Below are 15935 nucleotides of genomic sequence, written 5' to 3' on the forward strand. Positions count from 1 at the left end.
CTGAGGCCTGAGGAGGCATGGTGAAGAGTTAACCCCCTTTTCAAGGTATTAATCGCAGATTTCCAGAATGAATATGGCTCACTCCTGTTTCTTTTGATGACCAGCTTGGTAATAGTATGGCCTTCCTCACAAACCAAACTCCTCAGAAGCAAGCTTTGGTAGTTGGCATTTAAAACACTAGTCAGGATTAAATTGTGTGTTCCTACTGCTTGTCTAACTGGGAAAGCTTAAGTTTTACTTTATTCTTTTCTTCTGTATAGACACACGGCCTGTGGGAATAGAGCCAACAGAAGAACATCTTAAGTTCTGGTTTGGAAATTCAGAGAAAGATAAAGCCCCTGACTGCACCACCCAATAAAGGTGCTCTGTTGCAACCTGCCTTTGCAGTGGCTACAGCCAGAATCTACATGTACATAAGATAACTGCTTCAGGTCAAAAGTCATCAGCCTGTGCCACAAATTGTGGGAAGAGCTCTGGTGTTATGAAAATCCTATGCTGTCTTGGAGTTGCTACTTAGCACAATTGGAAGCTTGAATACAGTGGGGGGAAAAAGGAAAAGCAGTCATGTTGCCCACCTGATAGATTGATCTACTTTGGCGTTGGTTTGGTTTTTTTTTGGACGGGAAAGAAAAGTCAATGTATGGAAGAAAAAAAAGGAAATGGATCACAAACTAATCTAATGTAAAACTTCTCAGTCTTAAGCCTTTTTCATTCTGTCATTCCTAGACCAGTCCTCTTCTGGGTGGTTGATATTGAGTTGGACAGAACTATACTTTTTTTCCCCCCCTCAGCATACAGCTTTTATACCATACTTTCTGTAAGTACACAAACTGCATTTTCACTGCACTTTTAACCTCTCTATCTGGACATTGTAACTGAAGTTTCTAATTTGCTGTCTATACGGCACACAATCAAGAGTTCCTCTTAAACTCCTTAGAGTACTTCTGCAGTGCAGTCAATTATGGATGCCAAGAATAACTCTGTATTTTGCCTCATCTTTCAGTATACTTCTAGTTCCTGTTTGAAGCTGGGTATTGGTTTTCCTTTTAATAGGAAGCAATGGACCTGACATTTTTCTGCTACTGTAGTGAATGGAAAAAACCTGGATGATCAGGACTGCAAGAGACTATTTTACTAGCTTTCTTATCTGCATTGTGAGGCCTACTTTTTTGAATTTTTTGTATAAAGAAACAATAAACTTCAGTGTTTAAATAATTAGAAGTGTCTTTGCTGGTCACTGCACTTATGCTATGATCTATGGATGTTGAGTACAATATTCAGTGTTAAAGACTATATTTTATAGTAACCTCACCACTTCCATCTTTATTATGCTTCCTGTCTGTGTCCTCTAAACTTTCTGCGATAATTACTTTGTGAAGAATTTTACTGTTGCACAAGTCTGTGTCACTGGAGCTTTGTTTTATTTTTCTTTGTAAGTCTTTGTCAGGAAATGTTTTAAGTCTAGATGACAGATCCTCCTCGCACACCCTTCACTGCCAACCAAATAGGAATTTGGCACTCAAAACCTGAGATCAACTCTTAAGAGTTAAATCCTCATAATGAGATGAGGAAAGTAATTCCTAACAAAGATGTCTGCATCAAGAACATCCCTTTGTTTTATAGGAATAAAGCTCTAAGTGATGCTAGGCCTCCCAAATACTCAAAACCCAAACTAGTAAGCAAATTATTACATTGACACGTTCCTGGGCATTCAGCAGTTACTGGAATTGGAAAAGTTGCACACAGGTTATTTATCTGATGGAGCTACTTCAGAGATCTCTGTTAAAGAACCAACAACCTATTTACCTTGAAAAGCTGAAAACTCTACCGACTACCGTAACTATGAAGAAACTGCAAGTATTTATCTCTCAATCTTTGCCCTGGAGTGTATTTTGGGAAGCCTTTAAAGGTACTGCTAACCAAAAACCCGTGAGTTCGTGAACTTGGTGTTTGTGTGTCCCAGTTTACCCACAGAAGTGGCTTTTCTGAGGAAATGCCCACCTTAAGTTCAGGTAGGGTTCCAAATTATTAATGCTATCAGCGTAGCTTTAGGTCTGGTTTGAACTTGTAACTAAATGAGTTTATCCTAGAATTTTCCAGTCTGATCATATTAACTCTGCCTTCACATATGTAAGTTAAACGACTAGACAAAAAAAAGTTTGTAAGTTACCAGTACAAAAGAGAAAAGAAAAAAAAATGCAACCAAACAAAGTAACAATTTGTCATGTAAGTATTGTTCTAGTTTAAAATTTGGTAGCTTTATATTTGTGGGAATACTTTTTGTTTTCTTTAATTTCTTAGGGAAAATGGACAGCCAAGCCTGGTGACCCTTGTTTGTCCTTTCCTGTGCAGGAGAAAAATCACACTTTTGAAGTCTTTATTTTCACTAGATGGCAGCATCTCAATATTTCAACAGGAAATTACGTTCATTTAGAGAAACTTAACAGACTACAAATCCCAACAAGCACAGCAAAAAAGTACAAAACTTCCTTTTGTGCAAAGGTCAGTGAAAATAACAAGCTGAGAACTCTTGGTGAGTGACCTAATAGTTATTTTTAAATGCTTCATAGGATTGATGTGGCAAATGCTCATGAAATCTGAGCCAGTGTGGGTGTAAATACAGGAAAAAATAGCTTCATCCTGGCTCAAACCAGGACAATATATATAGTGAATTTTGCTTCCAAGGTCATTTGAGGAAGTACTTACGTTGATCAGGTTGTTTATTCTATTGGAAAGGTATGCCTAACAACAAAGAAATAAGAAACCTTCCTCCGCCTGGAGGGAGCACTTGGATCTCATTGTTAAGATGCTCAGGACTTGCTACAAGTAATAGAGCCTTTCCCAGAATTTTGTGTTTGAGCAGTGGCATTTTGGAAAGCTTGGTACAGCAGAGAGACAGTACAACCTAGTTGTGTGTGTAATCTCATTTTGCTTAGTTAATTTGGTATGTTTTATCTGTCAGTGCAAAAAGGTTATTCTAACAGAGGCCAAATATCCAGAGGCCTTAGCCTCTAGCTTGCCATCAGAGGCATTTTTACCAGCCAATGTAAAAAGTGGGTTTAGGGTATTGTGCTTTTCACTGATTAGAAAGGTGCATCTCAGTTAGTCTCTGCTTACTTGACTGTTCTTCTGTGCCTTGATTCTTTGTGTATGTGTTCCAGGTATAGGGGGAAAACCTATAGTGAAAAAATTTGGTGTCTTGTAACATAGTTTGTCACTCAGTATAACTTTAAACCAAAATAAATGTTTTTCATATTAGAGTGGAAATAATTTTTCAGTTAAACTACTTCAGAGAAGTCTCACTTGTTGAATCTGTAACCTTCAGGGAAATATTAGTTTTGCTGCAACTTCTGTTGGGGAAAACTGCTGAAAAAAAAGATAATTTCAAAATCGGATAAATTAATAATCTAGTTTAAGACGTAGAACACTAAATTTGATTCAATTTGACTAAATTTGAGTCGCAGTGTGGATCTGAGGATCTTCAGATAACAGCATCTGCTTCTAGCCTGGGGGATGTTTTGGCATCTTTGTCTTAACTTGGCAGTGAAGTAAGTAATCTACATTGGATTCATATACATATTTAAAGACCTGAGGTTCTTGGGACACCCTTCTATGGTCTTAGCTATATAAACAAATTGTGCTCTGTGGATTATAAAAGTGCAGAAAGTTTTGCTTATCGGGAACCCAGTTAAAAGTCTGGGCGGTTCCTTCCTGCTTGCCTCAAGCATGCTCGGTAATTACCCTAGAGCAAGCAACTCCAGTAGAGAGGTGAGACAGGGCAGAGCTTCTTTCCTGCCCCCACCCATGTGCCTTACTGGAGCTGGGAATCTGCTGTGCTGGAAGATACCTAAACCAATTCAGAGCAGACACCAAGGCCAGCATATTGTCTGGAATTTAGTGCAATCTAGGAAGCTGATTAATTTGTATCTTGACAGGAGTAGCTGAAAGACCTGGTTTCTAAGAATACAATGAACAGTGGAAGCACTAGAATACAAGTTACTGTCCTTCAGTTTCATCTTGACTTTTTTTTAAAGGAAAAATAAAATCTAGTTTCTGTTGTAATAAAGCCTGACTTTTGCACTTAAATGCCTTTTGATCTATTTGAGGTCCCCTTAGTTATGATAAAACTAAGTTGAGGCAGTCCCCTCCTCAGAATCCTGGATGACTCAGGGTCACACTGCAGCCAAACGGGTCACTCTGTGATATGATTTGATGGCAGGGGATCTCTGAATCACACTTAGTTTTTGGAATGCATTTGCAGCTGATTCCCAGGGAGTGTTGTTGGCTCATTTTCTTATTAATTATTCTGTGACATCTTCTGTCTGCACAGGAGAGCAGTATGGGTCGGCTTGATGGGAAGGTCATACTGCTATCTGCAGCAGCACAGGGGATTGGACGAGCTGCTGCTATAGTAAGTTGGAAAATGTTCTCCCGTACCTAAGAAGGTCTCTGATGCTGGCTTCTCCAATAACACCTACACCAACAAGTTCTTGAATTAATAAAGCTCTGAGTGGTAACATTATACAAGAATAAAAGCAAGATTTGAGTACAGCTGCAACTGCTTTTTTAACAATATCAGGTTGGTAGTGTCTGTACCTCTGATCCAATATCTCTGCTGCTTTGTCCTGGGAGAAGATAGGGAGGAGAGAGGTAGTATTTCCTGTTTTGAGGTGGGATACTGCAGATTCTCTGCTCTAAAGCCAAGATATTCTATCTGCAATAATAGTTTACATAACTAAGTCTATATGGTACTTACAGCACAGCTACAGTGTTGTTCACAATGAGCAGCTGTGAGAAATCCTTTACAAATTTTCTGTAATTACTGTTAAACAGAATTCAATATTCTTGTTATCTTTTAATCCCTTTTGACCAGTTCTTCCCTTGCTACTTACTTCTTCCATAATAGATAGATAAACTAGTAGGGCTGACTCAGTATCTCTATCAAGTAATCAACAAGCCCAGAAAGTAGGATTTTTGCCAGACTAGTTAGTTTCTAATGCATGCAGTTAGGAATACAGAAGACTGCTCATCTTGACAAGTCCAAGGAGTAAGTAATTTTTCTGATTATTTCACTGTGTAAATACCCAATAAAACACACAAGGCTTGCATGTTTAATGACACTATCCTCTTAAGATGCATTTGAGACACTTACTTTGAAGATTAGGGGTTACAGTCTGAGGTGCCAGAATACTTTTGACACAGAGGTTACTTTGTTAGCATAGCTGTTGATTTGTCACTAATCACAATGCAGAGAAAAGAGGTTTTGAGGGGAGCATCAAGAATGAAGGAATATCTCTGATTAAGTATCAAAGTTATGCTTCTTTATATGTTGCCATAGTCCAATGATTTGGATGTAAAGAATTTTCATAAACTTAATATACCACTATTCTTTTTTCATTACTTGTGCCTTTATCTGTCAAATCCCATTAACTTCATTTAAAGCCAAAAAACCTGATAATTCTAGCTCTATGCGTTTGACATGTTCTCTACAACATATGCAGCTATTAAGGGCAAAAATACCAGTTATTAGTCTGGTTACTGTACCTATACTTTATTTATAGAATCCTTACTTTAAGAAAGAGATCCTAAATCTGTCTTATGTATAGTTACTTTGTTGTTCCCAGGATGTGTGGTTATTGATGTCCATTGCTTCCTGACATACTCAGAATGAAAAGTGACAGATCAGCTGCCTTTACCCAACCTTTATTTCAAACCAAAAAGGACATGAGAAGAAAACAGATTTTATTCCAGGTAAGATCTGGAGTAAATAAATATAAATTGCTTCTGTTTTTTTTCTTTAGGCTTTTGCTAAAGAAGGAGCCAAAGTCATTGCTACAGACATCAATGAGACTAAGCTGCGAGAACTGGAGAAATATCCAGGTAAATGACCTGTAGTGGGCAGTAGTTCAGCTCTTTGTTGTAGGCTGGCTGGAGTATAATTTGAGGATAGGTAAACTTCAAAAGGCTAGAAGAAAAATAGAAAATACCCATACTAATTCTTTAGAGATTGCCATTGCTTTATTCTGTGGAGTGGAATGGCAGATTTAGCATGTAAAATGCTGCAAAATCAGCATACCAGACAGAATTATCCCAGGCACGTGGAATAACTGAGTTTCTTGTGTCACAGAAGCAGTTGATTTGTGCTTCCCAGAGTAGTGCCTCTTTCAGTTACTTTTTGAGATCACTAGGCTAATTGTCAAACATACCACTCTAAAGGGAACAGAAAGCTTTTTTTTCTGATCACAAGAATTAATACCCAGCTATATAAAAAGTACATCTAGTGTCTTGCATTTCTATGGTCCATACTTCCTAAGGAATGCATTAAAAGGATCACTCTCTAGTACGTTTCTTACATCTTCAGAAACTAGTTCCACCAACGCTAGATAAGCCTAGTCTGTTTGCACAAATGCTTAGGCCTGAAGGTTGTTTTCCTACTGTTATCACTGGAACATATTTCAAGGAACAGATTTTGCATTGCTGTGTTTCTTAGTAAGTGACAGAAGTGCAGGATATTTTAATTATTTTTTTTTTCAATCTTAAAATTAAAAAAAAGACTTGGATATATTTTACAACTGAAAATGCTTTCAACTTAATTTGAGGGAATGAAGTGGATTTAATGAATTCTTATTACAGGGCAGCAGTCAAACACGCAAAAACACACTTCTCTGGCACAGCTTTGAGAATGAACATTGGTCTCTGCTGACTGGAGTTAACCATAAGCAGTTCCTTTGTAACTTTTTTAGGAACTTTAGGACTTTCCAGGTTCATTCTGGGGGTGTTTAGGAAGTGTTAAATTTTGTGCTATGCATTTTTTTTCCCCCCCCTGCTAGTGTGTTCACAAGGAAAGAGCTATTTTTCCATATACTAAGAGGCATTTCCATTCCTTCGACATATGATTAGTTAAGCTGTAATTCTTCAAGACTTGGCATATTGTGGTCTTTGAATTTTATCCAGGAGGAGTAATTCCACTGCTGATGTTAATCACCAGCCTGTAATTGCATTGTTATACCAAATATCTTCAAAAGTGTCTATATCATTTAACTAAAGTGTATAAAGCTTGCTCATGGACTTGTCAGTTTGGCTTCAGAAGAAACAGGTTTTTATCCATTTCAAATTAAAATCTCCCAAAATTTAAACCTCTGGAAGCCATTTAGTCCTGCCTACTGCTTGAAGTGACTCTAGTTAGAGCAGGTTCCTCAGGGCTGTGTTGAGTCAAGTTCTGAACTTCTCCAAGGGTGGAATTTCCTCAATAACCTCTGTAGGCCTGTGTGTTCCAGCATGACTGCCCTCATAGTTTTAAATAATAATGATATTTTTGAAACAAACAAGCCTGAAACAAACAGTAAAAATAACCCCACCAAAACTAAACACATCTTATATTCAATGAGACTTTCCTACGTTCCAGCTTTTCTGTTGCCTTTCATCCTTCCACTGTGGGCCTCTGAGAAGTCTGGCTCTATCTCCTCCTTAGTCTCTCAACAGGTATTAGACTCTGTCCCTAGTTGTATATTACTAAACTGTAAAATAAATAAACCCCAAAAAACAACCAACAACAAAAAAAAGGGCTGTGGCAAAAGAGTGTTCAGCAGCAAGTGTTAGTTTCTGGGAGCCTAATTGTAGCTGCTAAGGAGATTTCTGGAGTCAGTAATTACTGAGTCTTTCTCCACTCATCCAGGTTTCCTTTGGATGAGAACTCATGTATTCTGAGAAGTGGGCACACTCACTCTTTACTTGCAGTGTGGAGTGAGGGTGCAGGCAAAACGTATCGTGAAGTATCACAGAATCACACAGTCTTAGGGGTTGGAAGGGACCTCGAAAAATCATCTAGTCCAACCCCCCTGCCACAGCAGGATCACCTAGAGCACATCACACAGGAACGTGTCCAGGTGGGTTTTGAATGTCTCCAGTGAAGGAGACTCCACAACCTCTCTGGGCAGCCTGTTCCAGTGCTCTGTCACTCTCACAGTAAAGAAGTTTTTTCTGATATTTACGTGGAACCTCCTATGCTCCAGTTTGCACCCATTGCCCCTTGTCCTATCACTAGATATCACTGAAAAAAGCCTGGCTCCATCATCCTGACACTCCCCTTTAACATATTTGTAAACTTTGATGAGGTCACCCCTCAGTCTCCTCCAAGCTAAAGAGGCCCAGCTCCCTCAGCCTTTCCTCATAAGGGAGATGTTCCACTCCCTTAATAATTTTTGTGGCTCTGCACTGGACTCTTTCAAGCAGTTCCCTGTCCTTCTTGAACTGAGGGGCCCAGAACTGGATACAATATTGGGGGAGGAGAACCTCCCTTGACCTACTAACCACACCCTTTCGAATACACCCCAGGATGCCATTGGCCTTCTTGGCTACAAGGGCACATTGCTGGCTCATGGTCATCCTCCTGTCCACCAGGACCCCCAGTATGCCTATTCTATAGTAAGAATTCTCACATGGATGAGAGAAGCTAGATGTGTTAGATTGCTGGAAGCTTCTTGAGTAAAATGAAGTAAAATAACACATTATATCATCATATATTACAGCTCATCTGGAAGTATAGTTCTTTACTTGGCTCTTTCCACTTCTCTCCTGGGGATGGCATGGCTGTGGTTGGTCCTAAAGCAGGTCTGTCAGAGGGGTTGATTCTATCAGTGTTTGGAGTAGTTATGCCTGTCCCTGTATCACAGTAATTATGTGTCTCAGTCTTTCAGAGAACGTCTCTGGACAAAATAGGCCGATTATTTCTTTATCAGTTTCGTTTGAAGGTACAGCACAGGCACTAGCCAGTGCTATAAGCACTGAAGACTTACAAGAGGCTGAAATGGACAGTTATAGTGAAAAGCAAAGAGATTCCGAGCCTTCTTTTGTTTGGTTATAAACATCTTTACAAATAGGATGCTTATGTTTTTGCTATTAAATAATTTCTGTGATGATATTCCAGGTGATATAAATTAATGGCTTATGCAAAATAACTGTTCCTCATTAACCGGTATAAAGCTGATTCATAAGATACATGCAACTAGTTCCAAGTAATTATTACTCTATAATAATGGGCATAAAAGCCTGTTATGATTTTACAGGTTCTGTAATTCTTCAGGTAATGTTTTTATAGTAAATTATGTTGCTCATCTACTTGTGTGATGCTGTTTGACAATCAAATCAGTTTTGTTTTTTTTTTCCTTCTGAAATTTTAAGTAGCAGGATATGCTGTCTATTGCCGCCCCAATTTAACCATTGCACTAACAATGATTAAATATATCTCTCACTCAGTGAGTCTCCGTGTCTAGGTGCACCACTGAGGGGGCACTGCTCCTGACAAGCTGCTGACTTGAATTGTGGTTCAGTCCTCAGCACTTCAGAAAAATAAACTGGATCCTCAGCCAAATACAGTGAAGCAAATGCCATGTCTTTCTAGGAATTCAAATACGGCTTCTGAATGTCACCAAAAGGGAGCAGGTAGAAAATCTGGCCAAGGAGATTGACAAGATTGACGTCCTCTGTAACATTGCAGGGTAACCAGCTTCTGTTTGATCTTATTGTTCTTCTAGGTTTCCCTGTCCTCCAGAAGTACTCTCGTTTACTTAAATGCACTGTATTTTGTGTTAATGTATTTTATACCTTGAATTCAAACTTTAATGTGTTTTGATGAAAGCTGAACTTTTTGTGCTCAGCCATATTACCCAGGCCAAGATAGAATGGCTCTGTAATTTGTTTTCCCCACTCTGTGGGTGCCCTGTACTGATGGCACCCACAGAGCAAGCAAATCTGAAGGTCAGGTAGTAGAGCTTTACTTTTTTTACTTTTAATTTTGCTATTTTCAATCATTTCTTTGCCTATACTGAGTCTTGTCCCTCCTTTTCAAGGTTGGACGAGTTATCCACTGCAAAATAGTAATGGAAAAATATGCATAAATAACATGGAAATGTGTATCACAAACACTAATCCACTTCTTGCTCTTTTTCTAGGTTTGTTCATCATGGAACCATTCTGGACTGTGAGGAGCAAGACTGGAATTTCTCTATGAATCTCAATGTTCGCAGCATGTACCTAATGATCAAGACATTCCTTCCCAAGGTGAGGCTTGGTTGCCCATGATTTTTAGTCTCCGCTGCATTGTGTTGAGTGCAGGAGGTCTGATTTGTTGGCACTGTGACAGCATGGGATTTGCCACTTTGTGTAGGGGAGGCCCTTAGATGAGACCAGTCCTGCTCTAAAAACATCCTCTGCATTTGTGTAGACAATCTATCTAAAGGATATGGTAGAGAAGATTTACTCAAGTTTTTTCCCTATGTAATTTGTAACTAAAATCCTTCAAATGCAGAGCAGTGAGGGAGCCATTGAAATACAGTATTCACATTTTACAGTATAGCATACAGTTGCACAATACCACTGCCAAAAATATTTATAAAAGACATATATTAATATGAAGTTATTCAAATCTGGAAACTAGCTTGTGAAACTATTCGGTACCACTGATGCCAACATGATGGTTGTAACAGAACAATGATTCAATTAGTCTAGCAGCTTGAGGGCAGTTGTCTTTGATGTAATAACTAGGTTTGGGACTACAAAGATTTGTGAATTTAGTAAGGTGTTTTTATGCCTCTAAATGCAAAGGCTAGAAGTGGAAGCTGTGACTGGATGATGACCACTCTTCTCAGTGTTGTTTCAGTCCTTTTTTGTTTGCTTCATTTTGTTGGTTGTTTGTTTGTTCTTAGCTGTTCTTTATTTTCAGAGGGTTTTTTTTAATAACAGCTTTAGGCATCTCAGGTCTTGGGATGCATAAAAAAGTTGTAACTTAAAGAAACTTAGCTACATTAGCTACAAGGTAGTAGAGTGGTGTTTTAGTCTTCTCCAAAGCAAGGAAGGTTTGAATGGGATTAGTGAGTTACTGCATTAGTAGATGGTATGAGCAGACATCTATGTCGTGTGACTTACTGTATGACAAGAGGGCAATATTTCAGAGGTGGCTATTTAGGAAAAAAAATCCTTTCCTGTCATAGTCTTCACCCCTGAGAAGACTTAAGAGAACCTAGTGGGAATTTCAGATTCTGCTTTACTACTTCAGTCATAGTTTAAAAAGAGAGAATCACCTATTCATGCCAATTCATCTTTGTTACCCTGTGTATCAATTGCATGTATGGGCTACATATGATGTAAGTATTCTTTTGCAGATGCTTGAACAGAAATCTGGAAACATTATAAATATGTCTTCTGTGGCATCCAGCATTAAAGGTCAGTAGCTTGCTAGAGAGTTTCTTATGTAAATCTGTACGATTATGGAAATACAAAATAAATATTGCACAACTTTGAATTCAGAGGGCACTGCCAACCCTGTGGAGGGATGCAGTTAAAAAAAAATAAAATTTAAAACACATACATACAAGGACACAGACAAAGCTGCAGAAACACTAAGATTCTTGCCTTTGGGCTTCTGAATCTGTGTCTTAAATGTTTTGTGGCATCCTTTTTAGCAGTTCTCATTAACTAAAAAGGAATAACTTGCAGTGATGTCTTGCTACATACGCAATTGTAATTTCTTCACTGTTCTTCTGAAGAGCATAAGTGCTGTAGCTGTGCTGCCAAGGAAGCCTGATGGTGACTAGCAGATGGGTCTCTGTGTTCCTAAGTCTTTGCTTTGTTAACTTTTCTAGACTGCTCCCCAAACTTAGACTCTTGAAAGATCATGTGTTTTGCTCTCATGTATGCCTGAGTAGATTTTTGGCAGTCAGCATCTGGTTAGCCCTCCCTTGTAGAAAGACTACAGTTGCTACAGGAAATGCTGGAGTCCTGAAGCGGATCCATGTTGAACAAACTTGGATCTCTCTCTTTTTTTCTTCTTTTTTTTTTTTTTTTTTCATATGTTTTTACATTGCCTTCACACTGACCTTCTGTTAGGAGTTGTGAACAGATGTGTATATAGTACTTCAAAGGCAGCAGTTATTGGTCTAACAAAGTCTGTGGCCGCTGATTTCATTGAACAAGGCATCAGATGCAACTGCGTATGTCCTGGTAAGTATTCTTACCTTATTTTGCAAACTTAGAGGAGATGCTAGGAGGCCCAATTTAGTTTGGCATTATTCATGAAGAATAGACTTACAAATGGCAACTAGAGTAACCAACATTCTAAAAGAACAGGGCATGCCAGAAACATTTTTTGAGATTAAAAGTGGCTAAGTTGTTACTTTTGTAGTCATGCTGTATGTTTGATCTGTTAACCCATCATATACGTAGTATATATACATTACTATATACATTACTATATATATATATCTGTAAAAATTTTTACAAAGTATTTGAATGTTTATTTTCAAAAATATAGTCCAAGAATTTAGAAGGAGGCAAGAGCTAGCTAGCAGGCTAGCCATTGTTCAACCACCTGAAAAACATTTAAGCTAATTCTCAAAAGTCTTCTGTTGAAATTTAGAATCCTATGCTATGTTGATAGTTTTGCAGTCTTTCTCCTGAATCATATTATGAAGTTACACATAACTGTGAAGACACACCAATAGAACCACTGAAACTGCATGGGTTTTTTTCACTATTGTTGATACAGTTGACTTTTAACATTGCATTTTAAATTTTGCTTAGGAACTGTTGACACACCATCTTTACAGGAAAGAATCAAAGCACGGCCGAACCCAGAACAGGTGAGAAAATGATTCATTAGTTTGATCAGGTGTGTACATATGTTTAATTCCCTTAAAAAAAGAATAACAACAACAAAATACAGTTGCACTTCTGCCCATATTCAGGAGTGTCTCCTGTTTCAGAGTACCAAAGATAATGTAACAGCATCTCCTTTGATAGTTGAATCAGCTTGTACTCAAGACAAAAGTCTTAAAATTACTCAGAAGGGCACTATTGCTTAGTGAATATGCAGGTCTGTCATCTGTGGAAGTACATGCAACCATTGGTTACTGCCGACGGCGAGGGAAGCAAGCAGTCCAGAATCAATGTGATTGATAAAGCAAGCTTCGATTTATTGAATACACAGTGTTACTTTTATACCCTTTTCCAAACCTACATGTAGTGAATTCATTGGATAGTAACCACGCATAGTGAATTCATTGGATAGTAACTACTTGTAGTGATTTCACTGGACGGCAACTACTTGCAGTGATTTTACTGGACAACACCACACATCTGAGTTCCAGGGTTCTTCCTTGTTTGCTATCATTCTTCTTCTCTACCTTGTCCTTGAGTTAGTTTAAGCTAACAGATTATTTATACTTGTGTTAGGCTAAAAAAAGAGATTGGTTGTACAGCTGCGGTTTGTGCTACACTCTCAAGGCCTCTCGAGGAGATAGCAGGGGCCCATGGCCCTGCTGCTCAAGCCATTCTGCAACAGTTACAGCATCTCGTGCAAAAGTAGACAACATTTTCTACTTTGCCACGTGGCAACCACAAACTATCATGCAAAACCATGGCACAAAAGGTATTCTGGCCTATGCGTTTCAAAATTATTTGGGATGCTTAACTATTACTGACTAAGCAACTATGAGCCCTCATTCAAAGGGCTTGCAGATAGCTATGGCCAAGGAAGGACTTGTTTGCTTTATTGTGGAACCAGAGGTTTAGGTCCGTTCTGCTACTGTTTTTCAACCTGAAACTCATACCACTGTTAATCTTCTAATTTCTCTTTCTACAGGAATACCTTGCTCAGTGTACTAAGGGAAGTTATGACTTAAGGCCTGTTTCCGGTATTGCTTTGTCTATGTCAAAATAATTGAATTAAAATAATTTATTTTTTATATACCAAATGCTCTTGTCTATCCAGGCATTGAAAGACTTTCTAGCCAGACAGAAGACTGGTAGGATGGCTACTGCTGAAGAAGTGGCCCACCTTTTGGTCTACTTGGCCTCTGATGAGGTGAGTATGGAACAATGAAATTTTCTGTCACAGAAGCCTGTGCTACTTTACTGCTTCACAATAGAGGTAATACAGTTTGGCAGGATTTCTATTGTCTTTAAGATGGATTATTATAAAAATAAAAAAGCTTACCATTTTTTTTGAGTTCAACCTACAATACAAAAGGTATTGTGAATGTTAACAGTGATTGTTAAGGCATTATGTATTTGGTACCACAGCCTGGTGGTTTCATGTCATCTGAGCAAATTGACTGACACCAGATCATCCTAAATGAGAGGAGAAAAGGACTTGTCTATTTTTCTAAGTTTGTACCATGACTCGATAATTTTTTAAGGAGGTAGAATTAGCAGTCATGACCTACCTTCACAAATCAAGAGCTAATATAGAAATGCTGGATGTTTTAGCTAAGAGGGCTAATGCTCAGAGTGAATCTACCCGTTCAGCATAAGGAAAACAATAGACCCACTGAGGTTATGTTCCAGACTCTTAATGACCACTGCAAAATACCACCACCACTAATAAGCACACATAAAGGTTATCTGAGATGCTGTAAATTTACTATGAATCTAAAATGGCACTGGATTCCTTTGAACTTGTCAAACAATCCTACTAAGCATCACAAATACTTAAATGGAATTAATTCAGTCTTAATGTTGCCATCCATCAGTAATCTGTTTCTCATTTTCATCTTGTTTTTAGTGTTTCAGCAAACACTTCTTTTGCAGCCTGGTCATAGGGTTTTCAACCATGTGTGGACACAATTCCAGTTTTCCAATATATTCCAGTATGCTTCAGTACTGACATAGAGAAGAAGGTCAACAGCTCAGTTGCTCACTTCACTATCTGCACAATCTAAATTTTCAGTTAGGTCCCCTTATAATTATTGGCTGACCTGGTCAGATGCTGCTCACCTGAATAGAGCTAATATCATAGCGTGAGATATTATTCCTACATTTAAGATATCTTAATACCTCTGACAGTACTTTTGCTAGACTTCCTAAGTTAGCTGAAAGACTTCAATTTCTAAGTTTGTTTATATTCTACTTATTCAGATATTTTTGTAAAATCAAAAAGGACTGTTTGTATAAAAACAAAAACAATTTTTTGAATTTAAAGAAAAAATGTTTGCCTGTAATTAATAGCCATGAAAAATTTGTTACATTTTATGTAATTTCAGTCTGTCTACATGACTGGCAATGAGCTAATCATTGATGGAGGATGGAGCTTGTGATTGACCCTACCTGCAAATGGAAAATCATACCATGAAAGGCAAAAAGTGAGATCATGTTTCTCAGTTAAGACAGCTTGCAAAGATTTGTCACGCACGTGATACCTTTCAAAACAAATTTGGTGCATTTTTACTGTTCTGTGATCTGTTTGCAGATTGATTTTACTGATTCACTTTTCCCTAAACAGTGAAACACCAGAATAAAACATACTTCATGTTGCTATTCTTTCGTGGTTTTGGTGTTACCGTAAGTTGAAGCTATTTGATTTTTAAGATTTCTGTGGGCAAAGAATATTATTTAAGGTACAAAATCTGAGTTGTGTTTTAAGCAAATCTGAGTGAAAGGAATTAACTACCACCTTTATTCTCATCTTGCAAAATATTTTAAAGTTAAGCATTCACAATTGGATTTCCTACTAGAATTGACAGACTATTTGCAGAAAATAACTACAGCTAAACCAGCCAAATGGATCCTGAACTAGATTGCTGTCTCTTGCCCTACTAGCAGTGCTTTTCATTGATGTGTTCACAGCTACAACTTTGAAATATGTTCTTGTCTAGGAGATTTCCAGCAGACTTGCTGAAATTATTAAAGGAGAATGCTTCTTAATGCTTTTGTGACCTCTTAATTCCCTGGTCTGTTTTTAATGGAACTGGGTAATTCTGCTTGTTTATATTATCGCTGGGGTGGAAGAAAAATGGGAGTGTTTTGACTTCAGATTCTAGGTCAAACTTCTCTTTTGTGGGGGAGGAGGAAAGATACTTACTTCCCTGATGGAGTCCTGGAAAATTTAATCTGGCAAAAAAAAAAAAAAAGTGCTGCTTTTCTCTCAGATTTGTAGTCAGTTT

At 38.1% G+C, this 15935-nt stretch overlaps 2 protein-coding genes across 3 annotated transcripts in view; both read left to right on the top strand.

Moving 5' to 3' along the window:
• Positions 1-1221, top strand: part of CENPE (centromere protein E) — a 36394-nt gene extending 35173 nt beyond the window's left edge. Inside the window, exon 44 of the mRNA XM_051618279.1 lies at positions 261-1221. Within this exon, the coding sequence (XP_051474239.1) occupies positions 261-358 (98 nt within the window). The 3' untranslated portion in view covers positions 359-1221. The remainder of the gene's footprint in view (positions 1-260) is intronic.
• A 1240-nt stretch (positions 1222-2461) lies between these two features.
• BDH2 (3-hydroxybutyrate dehydrogenase 2) lies at positions 2462-15309 on the top strand. 2 transcript variants are annotated; one of them, XM_051619355.1, is made up of 11 exons: positions 2491-2533; positions 3465-3548; positions 4331-4411; positions 5802-5880; positions 9401-9497; positions 9951-10059; positions 11160-11220; positions 11884-11997; positions 12577-12635; positions 13766-13858; positions 15036-15309. In XM_051619355.1, the coding sequence occupies exons 3-11, from the start codon at positions 4340-4342 to the stop codon at positions 15087-15089; spliced, it is 738 nt and encodes a 245-aa protein (XP_051475315.1). In that variant the 5' UTR covers positions 2491-2533; positions 3465-3548; positions 4331-4339; the 3' UTR covers positions 15090-15309. The 2 variants fall into 2 exon arrangements, with proteins under 2 accessions (XP_051475314.1, XP_051475315.1); XM_051619354.1 differs by lacking the exon at positions 3465-3548 and having other exon boundaries at positions 2462-2533.
• Positions 15310-15935: the final 626 nt, after the last annotated feature.

This window comes from Apus apus, chromosome 4, assembly GCF_020740795.1.
Source record: "Apus apus isolate bApuApu2 chromosome 4, bApuApu2.pri.cur, whole genome shotgun sequence".
In the NCBI taxonomy this organism is placed as follows: domain Eukaryota; kingdom Metazoa; phylum Chordata; class Aves; order Apodiformes; family Apodidae; genus Apus; species Apus apus.